Consider the following 14,603-nt stretch of genomic DNA (forward strand, 5'->3'; position numbering starts at 1 on the left):
CGTGTACTCCGATCATGCGCTGACCAACTGGCAAGTGTCTTCACCTACATTTTCAACCTCTCCCTGTCAGTCTGTAATACACACATGTTTCAAGTAGACCACCATAGTCCCTGTGCCCAAGAACACTAAGGTAACCTGCCTAAATGACTACCAACCCATAGCACTCACGTCTGTAGCCATGAAGTGCTTTGAAAGGCTGGTCATGACTCACATCAACACCATTATCCCAGAAACCCACTCCAATGTGCATACCGCCCCAACAGATCCACAGATGATGCAATCTCTATTGCACTCCACATTGCCCTTTCACACCTGGACAAAAGGAATACCTACATGAGAATGGCTTCCTGCCATCCAGGACCTCTATAACAGGCGGTGTCAGAGGAAGGCCCTAAAAATTGTCAAAGACTCCAGCCACCCTAGTCATAGACTGTTCTCTCTGCTCCTGCACGGGAAGCAATACCTGAGCGCCAAGTCTAGGTCCAAGAGGCTTCTAAACAGCTTCTACCCCCAAGCCATAAGACTCCTGAACATCTAATTAAATGGTTTCCCAGACTATTTGGATTGCCCCCCCCCCCTGCCCTCCTTTATGCTGCTGCTTCTCTCAGTTATTATCTATACATGGTCACTTTAATAACTCTATCTACATGTACATATTACCTTGACATCGGTGACCCACACATTGACTCTGTACCGGTACCCCCTGTATATAGCCGCCTTTTGTTATTTTACTGCTGCACTTGAATTATTTGTTACTTTTATTTCTTACGTTTTTTAGGTATTTTCTTAAAACTGCATTGTTGGTTAAGGGCTTGTAAGTAAGCATTTCACTGTAAGGTTGTATTCGGTGCATGTGACAAATAAAATTTGATTTGATAGGCCTTTCTGGTTTATATGGTTATGATGGTCATAACGCTTTTTATTTCATAAAGTTTATTTTCTTAGTCTAAGTAAAGTACCACGATGGTCATACTGCTTCTTGTTATTTAAAATATTATGAAAAAACATGACTTTAAATAAAATGTGGGTTTTGAAACTAATTTAGGTGTCATAACCAGCCATAAAATAACACAATGTCACAACAGGCGTAAATATGGGTCATAACAGTGTTATGACCATATTATGTCTCCTGTTATGACACTCGGTGTCAAGTAAAGCGTTACCCAAATGGTATCACTGAAACTAAATCAGACATTAAAAATGGAAGATAAGTATTTATTATTAGACAGTGAGTTTCACACTAGAGAAATGAACACAAAGATTCAAGTCTGAATAAAGTTGTTTTTTTATTGAATTGTACAAGCCTGAATTCCTTCTACCCACACAGCCTGAATTAGGATAGGTAACAGTCATTTTAGATAACATTCCACTCCTGTCACTTGCCAAATGACAGGAGTGGCAAGGAGTGGAATGATAGCTAAACAGACTGGTACCCAGACTAAATCTGAATTAGTGATTAACATGGGTAACCAGGAGCCTGGGACTGTCCCGGGGATGCTATTCACATTTCAACCAAAATAACGTGGGAAATTACAAAAAAATATTACCCAATGTTGGCACTAATGCATTTCCACAAAATACACAACATACGCAGCATCAGATTAGCAGAAAATAAAATAGCACATTATCCAAACAGGTTGCCTTTAGCCTAGCGCATTTACTTCACACAAAGTCGCCATGAATTCAAAGCACACTGCTGAACTGCACACGGGACCTGAATGCAGTTAATAAACCCTACAGGAAACCCCTACAGTAACCTAGAAAATAACATGTGCCGTCATTGTGTCTCTTCAGACAGTCTCAAATTTGCTAGGCCTATGCAAAATTCACTACATAGGCCTCTCTGTCACAGACATGAAGTCTGAACAATTCAGAGAGGCATGAGGGAAAACTATCTTCTCCTGTCCTAGAGCCTAGGCTATTTTCCTATCCAGTCCCAATCACACTGAAACCAACATCCTAAATCCTGTCTCAAATGCAAATTCCTGACTTCATTCTGTAAACCATAGGTTGCATTATCAAAACACGTCTCTTGCCTATGCTTGTCGAAATAACGCTATCCCCTGCTTCTCTGCGCGGTCTCATACTGGATTCACAGCAAGCGTGCAGCCATGCCATTAACGCTATGAGTTTCCCTAACCATAGATAAACTTGCTGTTTCAGCTGGTATTGACCAACAATGGTAACTGGGTACCTTTAGGTATTTACTTACTAATACAATTAAACTACCTGGTACCAAAGAAAAACTACAGACACTCTGGTTCAAATCCAGGCTGTGTCATAACCGGCCGTGATTGGAAGTCCCATAGGGCGGCGCACAATTGGCTCAGCGTCACCCGGGTTTGGCCTGTGTAGGCCGTCATTGCAAATCAGAATGTGTTCTTAACTGACTTGCCTAGTTTAATAAAGGTTCAATTTAAAAAATGACTGGGTTTAAAGATAGGTCTCGCATCACTGGCCCCACTAATCCGCCGCGCACTTGCATGTGCTTTGGCATTTAATGGTGTGTGTGTCCATTTTCTATAGATACAGAGATTAATGCTGTTCCTCCTGTTCCCTCAGGGCTTTAGTCCTTCCTGAGTCAGGGCTAGAGAGACTTTATGGAGAACACAAGAGGACAAACCAGGCTTAGAGTCACAATGGCCAGGGATTTCTGAGTGTGTGTGTGCGCACATTCGAGTGTGTGTGTGATTAGGAGTTTAGCTGCACCCAGTCCAAAAGAGCCTTTCTGTCGTCGATGCTCCACAGTTCAGCAAACAACCTCTTGCTCTTTCTAGAGAGACAGATCAGAGAGAGGGCGATAAGAGAGAGAACGAGAGAGATCAGAGAGGGAAAGAGAGAGAGAGAGAGATCAGAGAGGAAAAGAGAGAGAGAGATCAGAGAGGGAAAGAGAGAGAGAGAGAGAGATCAGAGAGGGAAAGAGAGATCAGAGAGGGAAAGAGAGAGAGAGAATGAGAGAGAGAACGAGAGAGTGAAAGAAGTGGGTTAGAGGTAGGGGGAACACAATAGAAAAGTGGTTTTAATTCGATCCAATATAATTGGAGGCCAACAGAGAATTATATGGAATTATTCTAGTACAAATGTTTCAGTCTTGAAGTAAATCCATTCAGTGTGTTCTGAAATTTTGCCCAATATCAAGCCCCCCGCCATTTATGTAGATCTGAAAGGACTGATAAGTGTCCGCAATATGGTAGAATCAAAGTGCAGCCGGACCAGATAGTCACATATAAAATGCTACGTTCTGAAAAGTATGTTTTACACTCATGGATATATATTCCTATGCTACTACTGGTATGCAACTGACATTTGGCGAAAGTTGCAGGTGGAAATGTTACTAGATCCTTTAAAGGAATGGGCTGATGTCAGGATGGTGGAACATGCAAAAACCAATCTGATTCTTTGAGAAATAAGACACCGGTCCCCAGGGGTGAACTGAGCCTTGATGGTAGAGGAATGAGTGGCAAGCCAGTACTCTACTGCACCCCACGGGCTCTGACTGTCTGGCACGAGACACACATTTCATATGGAAGGGATTACATGGTGTGTGTGTGCCTCTGCTAACAGGTAATAGCTCTGCTAACAGGTAATTCCTATGGGAGACTGACTAAACTAGCTCTGTACGCCCTGGCCTGCGGGTTGCCTGACACACGCACACCCTGCAAAATAACTTGATCTAATTAGGGGAATGATAATTTAATATTCCGCAATAGTTAAATCTGAGTTAGAAATTAAAATTAAAGAAAAATAAATCACTATTTTAGAAAAAGCACAAAATCTTTATATGGTAAAGAAGAAAATACAATTTTGAAGTGAGCCAACAAATACAGGTTCATCTCAAATAAAGCCTAGTACTTAATGGCAAATAAACCTGGTAAACATCTTGCAGCCCTCACCAAATCAGTTTAATTTAATTAAACACAAAATGTATTTCAGAAGAACAGAATATGAGTTGGCCTACTGTATGTTATCTGGCAATGGGCAATGCCATAGTCTGTAGGTGTGTTCATATAGCTGACAAGATATGCGTAGAAGTCCCATTCCATTATTTTAAATTATATGATTTTCTAGTAAGAAGAATATAATTGAACTTAGTTGAATAAAATATAAATTATATTTTTACTATTCCAGAGCAAGTGCGCATATGAAAAGGCTAAGTTGAGCATAAATGTGATCATTTCAAACAGGTCCTATATGCTACATTTAGAGTTATTTGGCAACTTTAGTTGTGAATGATACAAACTTTAGACTGTCATAGAAATTAAAACATATATGGGCTGCATGATGCGACAATACGCTATTGATCATTTGAGAAAGTCACAAAAAGCTTGCGCTCTCTTCCTTGCCTCAGGCTAGTTTCGATTTAGAATGGCCCATTATCAAACGGGCAGGAACAAGGCATTCGAATAGCGAATGGAGGCCGCTTTCCCACCGGCAGGCTACTCAGGTTATTTCACTTCATGCCTCAACCACTGTTTGAGGAGCATGCAGCCTCTTGCTGCTCGAAAGGTGATATTCCGCCCAAACTCTGTATGCCGTGCGCCCTCCAACCATGTTCCTGCAGCCAGCCAGTGATTCATATGGGAAACCAAGTGAAATCTGTTCGGGAACATTGATAGTAACATGTTTTCACAACAAACATATTTCATTAAACTGTTGACTGCCCCCATCTCTGCATGCTCCAGAAAGGAATTGAAGGTGAGAGAAGAGATGAAATGCATGATGGTGAGATATTCTGTTGCTTAAAGTAGTTGCTTAAAGTAGTGTCAGCCTATTAATTATGAAAAACCCCCAAATGTAATCAATAAACCAACAGCTTCGCCTAAGCCTAGAAGTTTGTTTAACACTTTTTTGGTTACTAAATAATTGCATATGTGTTATTTCATAGTTTTGATGTCTACAATGTAGAAAAGCCCTTGAATGAGTAGGTGTGTCCAAACATTGGGTGGTACTGTACGTAAATAAGGTATGTTTTTAAATTATTAATACATTTTCTTTTAATTCTAAAAACCTGTTTTCGCTTTGTCATTATGGAGTATTGTGTGTAGATTGCTGAGTATTATTTTTTATTTAATCAAGAGACAACATTCACAAATTCTACAGCACAACGGCATGTCTTAAGTGTAAAACAAACAATGACTCAATAAGAAGGTAGCATGGTGGTTCAGAATGCCTCGTGAAAAAGCATATAAATTAATGTCCCTAAAACGGACTAAATAATAGTACTTCTACGCTGATCTGATCACTCGTGTGCAACAACATCCACACTGGATAACTCAAAACAGCTTGTAAGCCTAGAGAATTGTATAGACAAAGACAACCAACACAGTCAGAGAGTAAACACAGAAAAAATAGAGAACCAAACTCTAAAGGAAAATTAAGAGACTCTGACTGACACGGATGACCTTTTTCACCACCAAATTAGGCGTGCTTGGGCATATCCGTAAAAAGATGGAAGGCGAGCCCTTCAAATGAGAAAAATAAACGAAAAAGCTGAAACTAAACTGTCAATGTTATTGAACTTAAAATAGAGAACAAGATAAGAGAATGCCTTATTTGATATACAGACAATATCAAAGCGCGAAAATTTGGTGCTCTGGAGTTAATTATTTTATATATATTTTTCACAGAAATAATAAAATACAACAATTAATACTTTAACTATAAATACACTATACTATTCAAGTTAGGGAATGTTGTAAAATAATTGGTATTATATTTTTTACATATATTATTTATAAATAGATAAAAGATAGGATAATTCATGAAATAATAAATCCCCAAATACAAGGAACTGGTACACAAAGTACCCAAAGCCAAAAAGTAGGCAGTAATCAACAAGGTAGAAATAAAAACACTACAAACAAGAGGACATAAAAAAGGCACAGTATGCGGCACAGGATGTTGGTGGTACCTTCATTGGGGAGGATGGGCTCGTGGTGAAGGCGGGAGCGGAATTTGTGGAATGGTATCAAATACACCAAACACATGGTTTCCTACTGCAAGTAGGCTATGCAGCCATGACAGAAAGTTGAACGCAGTCAGAGACTCACTGATGCAGCACCACCCCATCAAGAGTCTGAGCCTGCCTGGTAGAGTAGGCCCAAAAGTCTAAGCCCCCGAATGGGTGAGCATAATATACTAGGATTTTCTCAAAGCTGCTAATGAGAGTGGAGTACCCGCAGGTACTGGCATTGCTGGCTACACTGGCTGCAGTAAACCATGGGGAGGGAGTCACACTCGGACAATCAGAGAGAGGGCATTTTATTGTGACCATGGTGGCACAGAATAATCAAAATGGAGGTTCTGCACAGAGGTTCTTGAGAAGATTGGTCATAACGGTGGACCAGCGTGTGTGGGTGTTGGGGGGGAAGAGCTCTATAAGCTAGGACTAGATTGGTTAATTAAATCTTCCCATTCCTGCTCAATTTCTAAATAGCCAAACTGTTTTACACATTCACACATCAAGTCTTCCCTTTAGTTGGGGCCCGGGATGGAACAACTGTTGAAAATGTTAGCTTGTGTTTGTGTGTGGGAAAGGTCGATCTATGGGTGGAAGGGGAGCGGGGCAGAGGTGTTTGTTTGGATGGGGTGGGTTGAGTGAGTCTATGCATCCCACATCTGTTGACAAAATGTAGAATTCATACTGCCAGCCCTTGTTACAGGTGACAATCCTTCGTAGAAGTGCTGATATTATTATGCAAATGATTCGTCAATTGTGGGAATAAATTAAGATATGCAATGTTTTTTTATATATACATTTTTAAATAACTAGATGCAGTAAAACAGAGATGAATGCGTTCAAAATGCTGTTGACTGAGAATCTGGTTCTGTACTGTAAGTGGCAACATGTGCTGGGTTGAGTATCCGGGTGGTAACCTGCTAGTGATGGCTATTTAACAGTCTGATGGCCTTGAGATTGAAAAATAGCTTCTGTTTCTCATTCCCAGCTTTGATGCACCTGTGCTGACCTCGCCTTCTGGATGATAGCGGGGTGAACAGGCCGTAGCTCGGGTGGATGTTGTCCTTGATAATCTTTTTGGCCTTCGTGTGACATCAGGTGTTGTAGATTTTCTGGAGGGCAAGCAGTGTGCCCCCTGTGATGCGTTGGGCAGACCACACCATCCTCTGGAGAGCCCTACGGTTGCAGGCAGTGCAGTTTCTGTAAAGGGCGGTGATACAGCCATACAGGATACTCTCAATTGTGCATCTGTAAAAGTTTCTGAGGACCATGCCGAATTTCTTCAGCCTCCAGTGATTGAAGAGGCACTGTTGTGCCTTCTTCACCACTGTGTGGGTGGACCATTTCAGATTGTCAGTGATGTGTATGCCGAGGAACTTAAAGCTTTCCACCTTCTTCACTGCGGTCCCGTCGATGTGGATAGGGGAGTACTTCCTCTGCTGTTTTCTGAAGTCCACGATCAGCTCCTTTGTTTTTGTTGACGTTGAGGGAGAGGTTATTTTCCTGGCACCACTCTGCCAGGGCACTCACCTCCTTCCTGTAGGCTGGGCCCGTATCTCTTAAAGGCCCTAGGATCCATGTGTACAGGGATGGCCAGCTAGTCACTGGGACGACAACCCAACCTGGAATGGGGGGAGGTTTTAGCTGGTGGAATATTGGAGAACAATTAGAGGTCACATGTGACGAATACAACATGTGTAGACCTTACAGTGACATGCTTACTACAAGCCCTTAACCACCAATGCAGTTTTAGGAAAATACCTAATAAAAATTAAAGAGAAAAAATGGAAAAACAAATAACTAAAGAGCAGCAGTAAATAACAATAGCGGGGCTATATACAGGGGGTACTGGTACAGAGTCAATGTGTCAATGTGCGTGGGCACCGGTGTCGAGGTAATTATGTACATGCAGGTAGCGTTATTAAAGTGGCTAGGCATAGGTCTTAACAGAGAGTAGCATCAGCATGGAGGGGGGGGGGGAGAATAGTCTGGGTATCCATTTAATTAGCTGTTCAGGAGTGTTATGGCTTGGGGGTAGAAGTTGTTTAGAAGCCTCTTGGACCTAGACCTGCCGTGCGGTAGCAGAAAGAACAGTCTATGACTAGGGTGGTTGTCTTTGACAATTTTTAGGGCCTTCCTCTGACACCACCTGGTATAGAGGTCCTGGATGGCAGGGAGCTGAACCCCGGTGATGTGCTGGGCTGTACGCACTACCCTCTGTAGTGCCTTGCTGTCGGAGCAGTTGCAATAGCAGGCAGTGATGCAACCCGTCAGGATGCTCTTGATGGTGCAGCTGCAAAAACCTTTGGTATGGGAAATAAACCTTTGGTATGGGGAATAGTTGTTGTTGTGCCCTCTTCACGACTGTCTTGGTGTGCTTGGACCATGTTAGTTTGTTGGTGATGTGGACGCCAAGGAATTTGAAGCTCTTAACCTGCTCCACTACAGCCCCGTCGATAAGAATGGGGGCGTGCTCGGTCCTGCTTTTCAACTACTTTTTCTTGATCACATTGAGGGAGAGGTTGTTGTCCTTGCACCACACGGTCACCTCCTCCCTATAGGCTGTCTCATCATTGTCGGTGATCAGGCCTACAACTGTTGAGTCATCAGAAAACACAATGACGGTGTTGGAGTTGTACCTGGGTATGCAGTCATGAGCGAACATGGAGTACAGGAGGGGACTGGGCACACACCCCCTGAGGGACCCCGTGTTGAGGATCAGCATGGCGGATGTGTTGTTTACCTACCCTTACCACCTTGTTGGCTGCCTGTCAGGAAGTATAGGATCCAGTTGCAGAGGGAGGTGTTTAGTCCCAGGGTCCTTAGCTTAGTGATGAGCACTATGGTGTTGAACGCAGAGCTGTCGTCAATGAATAGCATTCTCACATAGGTGTTTCTTTTGTACAGACGTGAGTGCTACAGGGTCGGTAGTCATTTAGGCAGGTTACTTTTGTGTTCTTGGGCACAGGGACTACGGTTGTCTGCTATGCTGGTATTACAGACTCAGACAGGAAGAGGTTGAAAATGTCAGTGCAGACACTTGCCAGTTGGTCAGCGCATGCTCGGAGCACACGTCCTGGTAATCCGTCTGGCCCAGCAGCCTTGTGAATGTTGACCTGTTTAAAGGTCTTAAATCGGCTGCGGGGAGGGTGATCACACAGTCATCCAGAACAGCTGATGCTCTCATGCATGTTTCAGTGTTACCTCGAAGTGAGCATAGAAATGATTTAGCTAGACTATTAGGCTTGTGTCACTTGGCAGCTCTCGGCTGTGCTTCCCTTTGTAGTCTGTAATAGTTTGCAAGCCCTGCCACATCCGACAAGCATCAGAGCCGGTGTAGTACAAGTCAATCTTAGTCCTGTATTGACACTTTGCCTGTTTGATGGTTCGTCACAGGGCATAGCGGGATTTCTTATAATCTTCCGGGTTAGAGTCCCCCACCTTGAAAGCAGCAGCTCTACCCTTTAGCTCAGTGCATATGTTGCCTGTAATCCATGGCTTCTGTTTGGGGTATGTACCTACAGTCACTGTGGGGGGACGACGTCCTCTATGCACTCATTGATAAGCCAGTGACTGATGTGGTGTACTCCTCAATGACATTGGAAGAATCCCTGAACATATTCCAGTCTGTGCTAGCAAAACAGTCCTGTAGTTTAGCATCTGCTTCATCTGACTACTTTTTTATTGACCGAGTCACTGGTGCTTCCTGCTTTAATTCTTGCTTGTAAGCAGGAATCAGGAGGATAGAGTTATGGTCAGATTTGCTAAATGGAGGACGAGGGAGAGCTTTGTATGCGTCTCTGTGTGTGGAGTAAAGGTGGTCTAGAGTTCTTTCCCCTCTGGTTGCACATTTCACATGCTGATAGAAATTCGGTAAAACCGGTTTCAAGTTTCCCTGCATTAAAGTCACTGGACACTTGGAGCGCCGCCTCTGGATGAGCATTTTCCTGTTTGCTTATGGCAGTAATACAGCTCATTTAGTGCGGTTTTAGTGCCAACCTCGCTCTCTGGTGGAATGTAAGACAGCTATGAAAAAAATGGATGAGAACTCTCGGTAGATAGTGTGGTCTACAGCTTATCATCATGAGATACTCTACATCCGGCGAACAAAACCATGACACTTCCTTAGATATTGTGTACCAGCTGTTCTTTACATAAATGCATAGGCCCCCGTCCTGTATCTTACCAGAGGCTGCTGTTCTGTCTTGCTGATAGAGTGTATAACCCGCCAGCTGTATGTTCTTAATGTCATCGTTCAGCCACGACTCGGTGAAACATAAGATATTACAGTTTTTAATGTCCCGTTGGTAGGATGTAAGTGCTTTCAGTTCATCCCATTTATTTTCCAGCGATATAATGTTAGCTAGCAGAACGGAAGGCAAGGGAAGATTAGCCACTCGTCGCCTGATCCTTGATCTTTTGCCTCGAAATCTCAGTTTCCTTCTCCAGCGAATCACAGGGATCGGGGCCTGATCGGGTGTCTGCAGTATATCCCTCGCGTCCGACTCATTGAAGAAGAATTCCTCGTCCAATTTGAGGTGAATAATCCAAGTTCTGATGTTCAGAAGCTCTTTTCGGTCATACGAGACGGTATAGCAGCAACATTATGTACATAACATTAGCCCTACCCTCCGGCACCCTCACTGTCCCACCCACATTATGCTTAACAGTGAAAATATCATGGTACAGCTATATGAACACTCAGTTATCATGGTATTTCTTAATGGTAAATTTACAAACATATTATGGTATGTATAATCTAAACTTGTATCTCATTATGGCAAGTGGTGAAATAAGTATAGCTGGTTATAATTGTAATGGTTTAGCAGATAATAATAAAAGACGATCAGTCCTTATCTGGCTTCCTTCCCCTAGAAGGAATATAATATCTATTGTTTACAGGAAACTCATTCTACACCTTTAGAAGAAGTTGTATGGAAAAATGACTGGGGGCGAAATATATTTCTCCCATGGGCAAAGAAACTCAAAAGGGGTGATGATATTAATGAACAATAATTTTGATCCGAATATGCAAACTGTTCAAACAGATCAGCAAGGAAGGTGGATCCTTTTAAATATGCTACTGGACCCATACACAGATCTGGCTCATTGATCTACATGGTCCAAATAACGATGATCCTCACTTCTTCAATAATATATACACTACCGTTCAAAAGTTTGGGGTCACTTAGAAATGTCCTTGTTTTTGAAAGAATAGTCCGTTAGAACATTAACAATGTCTACACTGTATTTCAATTTGATGTTATTTTAATGGACAAAAAATGAGCTTTTCTTTAAAAAACAAGGACATTTCTAAGTGACCCCAAACTTTTGAACGGTAGCGCTTAGGGAAATTACGAATATTATGGATATATTGGAACTAGCGGGTATATGGAGGCTTAAATATCCTGACCTAGTGAGATATACATGGAGGAGGCTCAATCAAGCAAGTCGTCTTGACTAATTCCTTATGTAATTTTCGTTGCCAGCAAATGTTTAAAGAGTGTTGATTGGTGACAGAATGCGGTCGGACCATCAAATAATTGGTATACACATTACTCTTACAGAATTTCTGCAAGGGCGAGGATACTGGAAATATAGTCAAAGCTTACTGCATGACAACTTGTTTTTAACCAAGACAGAATAATTTATACCTGCCTTTTCCCTACAGAACATAGGTACAGCAGATACCCTTATTGTTTGGGACACTTTTAAAAGTGCCTTTAGAGGCCATGCAATTCGATACTCATCTATAAAACAAAAGCAATTTAGGGTCAAAAGAGTCCATATTAACAAAGGAAATTGAAGGTCTAACAATGTAGATAGATGGTAATAAAAACTGTGCCATAGAGGCACAGAATAAGTTAGAGGAAAAACAAAAAGAAATGAAGGAACTTATTGAAGAAAGATCAAGTGTAATATATTATGAAAATAATGCGAACTGGAATATTTGTAAAAAACAATCTTCAACATAGAAATGCGATCAAAAATAATTTACTGAAACTTGCTATAAATGACAGAGTCATCCATCATTCATGTTTTAATTTCAGTCTCCTCCATCTCCATGAACTAAAGTTAAGTTTAGTTTTTTTTTCTATTTTTTTCTATTAATAGTGTAAAATTAACAGCTATACAGAAAGACTCATGTGAAGGCCTAATTACAGAGGAATAACTTGTAGATGCAATTAAAGCCTTCAAGGTCATGAAAACTTCAGGGCTGGGTGGCACACCAGTTGAGTTATATCAAATATTTTTTCAATGTACTCAAAGTTCTGTTTTAACCAATCCTATAAAAGCGGTAGACTATCTGATACTCAGCAAGAAAGTCTGAATTCACTATTACTGAAATAGGACCCAGGTGGTAAATACAGTATAAAGATCCAGTCCACCTAAAAAACTGGAGACCCCTTATACAGTGTTGTGATGCCAAAATCCTAGCAAAATGCATAGAGCATATAATTAAATGCCTGGACCATTAGAATTTTGAAGAATCTATTACACAATGGGTTAAAGTTATATATAGTAACCCTAGGTGTAAAATAGTAAATCATGTCTACTTATCAGAAAGTATTAAATTGTAAAGAAGAGTAAAACAAGGATGTCCATGATAGACATTTCTATTTATTTACGGCCATCGAAAAGTGAGCTATTAAAATCAGATCCAACAAAAATATCAAAGGGCTAGAAATCCAGGGCTTAAAAACAAAGGTGTCAATGTATGCTGATGATTCATGTTTTCTTTTAAATCCGCTATTTGGATCCCTGCATAGCCTCACAGATGATCTATATAACATTTATAACCTCTCTGGATTATAACCGAATTATGATAAATGCACCATATTTTATATTGGATTGCTAAAAATAAAAGTTTGCCATTATCGTGTTGTTTACCAATAAAATGGTCAGACGGTGAAGTGGACATACTTGGTATTCATATCCCGAAAGAAAGAAATGATCTCGCTACAATACATTTTAATAGGAAGTTAGCCAAATTAGATAAAATCTTGTTACTATGGAAAGGACAACCTGTCTATTTGTGGAAAAATCACCCTGATTCATTATTTAGTCATATCCCAGTTGACCTATTTGCTTATGGCCCCGCCTACATCTAATGACTTGTTTTTTAAAATTATATGAGCAAAGACTATTGAACTTTTTTTGGAATGACAAGCCAGACAAAAATTAAACGGGCGTATTTATATAATGAATATGAATTCGAGGGGAAGAAATGATCAATTACTAAAGCATTGGAACACTTAATAAAGGCTTAAATCATACAAAAACTATACTTAAATCCGAACTGGTTCTCTAGCAGATTGGTAACAAAACCTCGTGTTCAAGAATGGACTTCTTCCCATCATTCAGATTACAACCTTTCACTTTCGATTATTTAAAAATGAAATAATCTCCAAAATATTGCTATTTTTAAAAGAAGCCATAGAAAGGGGCGGCAGGTAGCCTAGTGGTTAGAGCGTTGGACTAGTAACCGAAAGGTTGCAAGATTGAATCCCCAAGCTGACAAGGTAAAAATCTGTCGTTCTGCCCCTGAACAAGGCAGTTAACCAACTGTTCCTAGGACGTCAATGAAAATAAGAATTTGTTCTTAACTGACTTGCCTAGTTAAATAAATAAAAAATAGAAAAAATTAGCTGGGCGCAATTTCACTTTAATAAGCTTTGTAAATTATATCATAAATAAGACTGGTCGAGTTACGTCACACATGCAGTTAACAAATATATATGGAAATGCCTGCTCTATCTAAAATTACAACTGATTGCAGCATTACTACAAAAATGGACGAGGCAAATGGAAAGGGGAGAAGGTAAGGAACATGTCTGTCGGCCCTGCATTAAAGACAAAAATTGGCTATTAATAAATTATTTTAATAAATTATGAATAAAACAGTATACCAGTTTTATTTAAGGAAGAAAATAATTGACAGCTGCTCCACACAGGTTGCAAAATAGTTGGGAGATTTTCGATACACCGATTCCATGGAACATGGTTTATGACCTGATACACAAAACGATGAGTTTTTCCATTTAAATTATTATACAAATTCTTGCAACCAATAGAATGTCATATTCAGTATATGGGGAATCCTAACTGCAGATTTAGCTGCGAAAAGACAATCATTAGATCACTGGTTTTGGTACTGCCCATATGTACACTACATGACCAAAAGTAAGCAGACACCTACTTGTTGAACAACACCTTGAGGATTGATTCTAAACAACGTTTGCCATGTTTCTGTCTATATTATATATATTATATTATGGAGCTAATTTGGAAAAAAGTTTGGCGTTGTAGTGACCACATTTTCCGGTCGATTTCTCAGCCAAACGTGAGGAACGGGAGCTATTTCGCCTACAAAATAATATTTTGGGAAAAAATGAACATTTGCTATCTAACTGGGAGTCTCCTGAGTGAAAACATCCAAAGTTCTTCAAAGGTAAATTATTTAATTTGATTGCTTCTCTAATTTTCATGAAAATGTTGCCTGCCGCTAGCAGAGCCTAGCATTGCATTATGCCATGACAAACTTACACAAATGCTTGTCTAGCTTTGGCTGAAAAGCATATTTTGAAAATCTGAGATGACAGTGTGATTAACAAAAGGCTAAGCTGTGTCTCAATAATTTCAT

At 40.6% G+C, this 14,603-nt stretch overlaps 1 protein-coding gene across 4 annotated transcripts in view; it reads right to left on the reverse strand.

The window, feature by feature from the left end:
• Positions 1 to 1,267: 1,267 nt before the first annotated feature.
• msh3 (mutS homolog 3 (E. coli)) overlaps positions 1,268 to 14,603 on the reverse strand; it is a 140,114-nt gene continuing 126,778 nt past the window's right edge. For all 4 annotated transcript variants that reach the window (XM_046346629.1, XM_046346627.1, XM_046346628.1 and 1 more), the window contains one exon: positions 1,268 to 2,773. In XM_046346629.1, coding sequence (XP_046202585.1) covers positions 2,692 to 2,773 — 82 coding nt within the window. In that variant the 3' untranslated portion in view covers positions 1,268 to 2,691. The remainder of the gene's footprint in view (positions 2,774 to 14,603) is intronic.

This window comes from Oncorhynchus gorbuscha, linkage group LG04 (genome assembly GCF_021184085.1).
Source record: "Oncorhynchus gorbuscha isolate QuinsamMale2020 ecotype Even-year linkage group LG04, OgorEven_v1.0, whole genome shotgun sequence".
Taxonomy (NCBI): domain Eukaryota; kingdom Metazoa; phylum Chordata; class Actinopteri; order Salmoniformes; family Salmonidae; genus Oncorhynchus; species Oncorhynchus gorbuscha.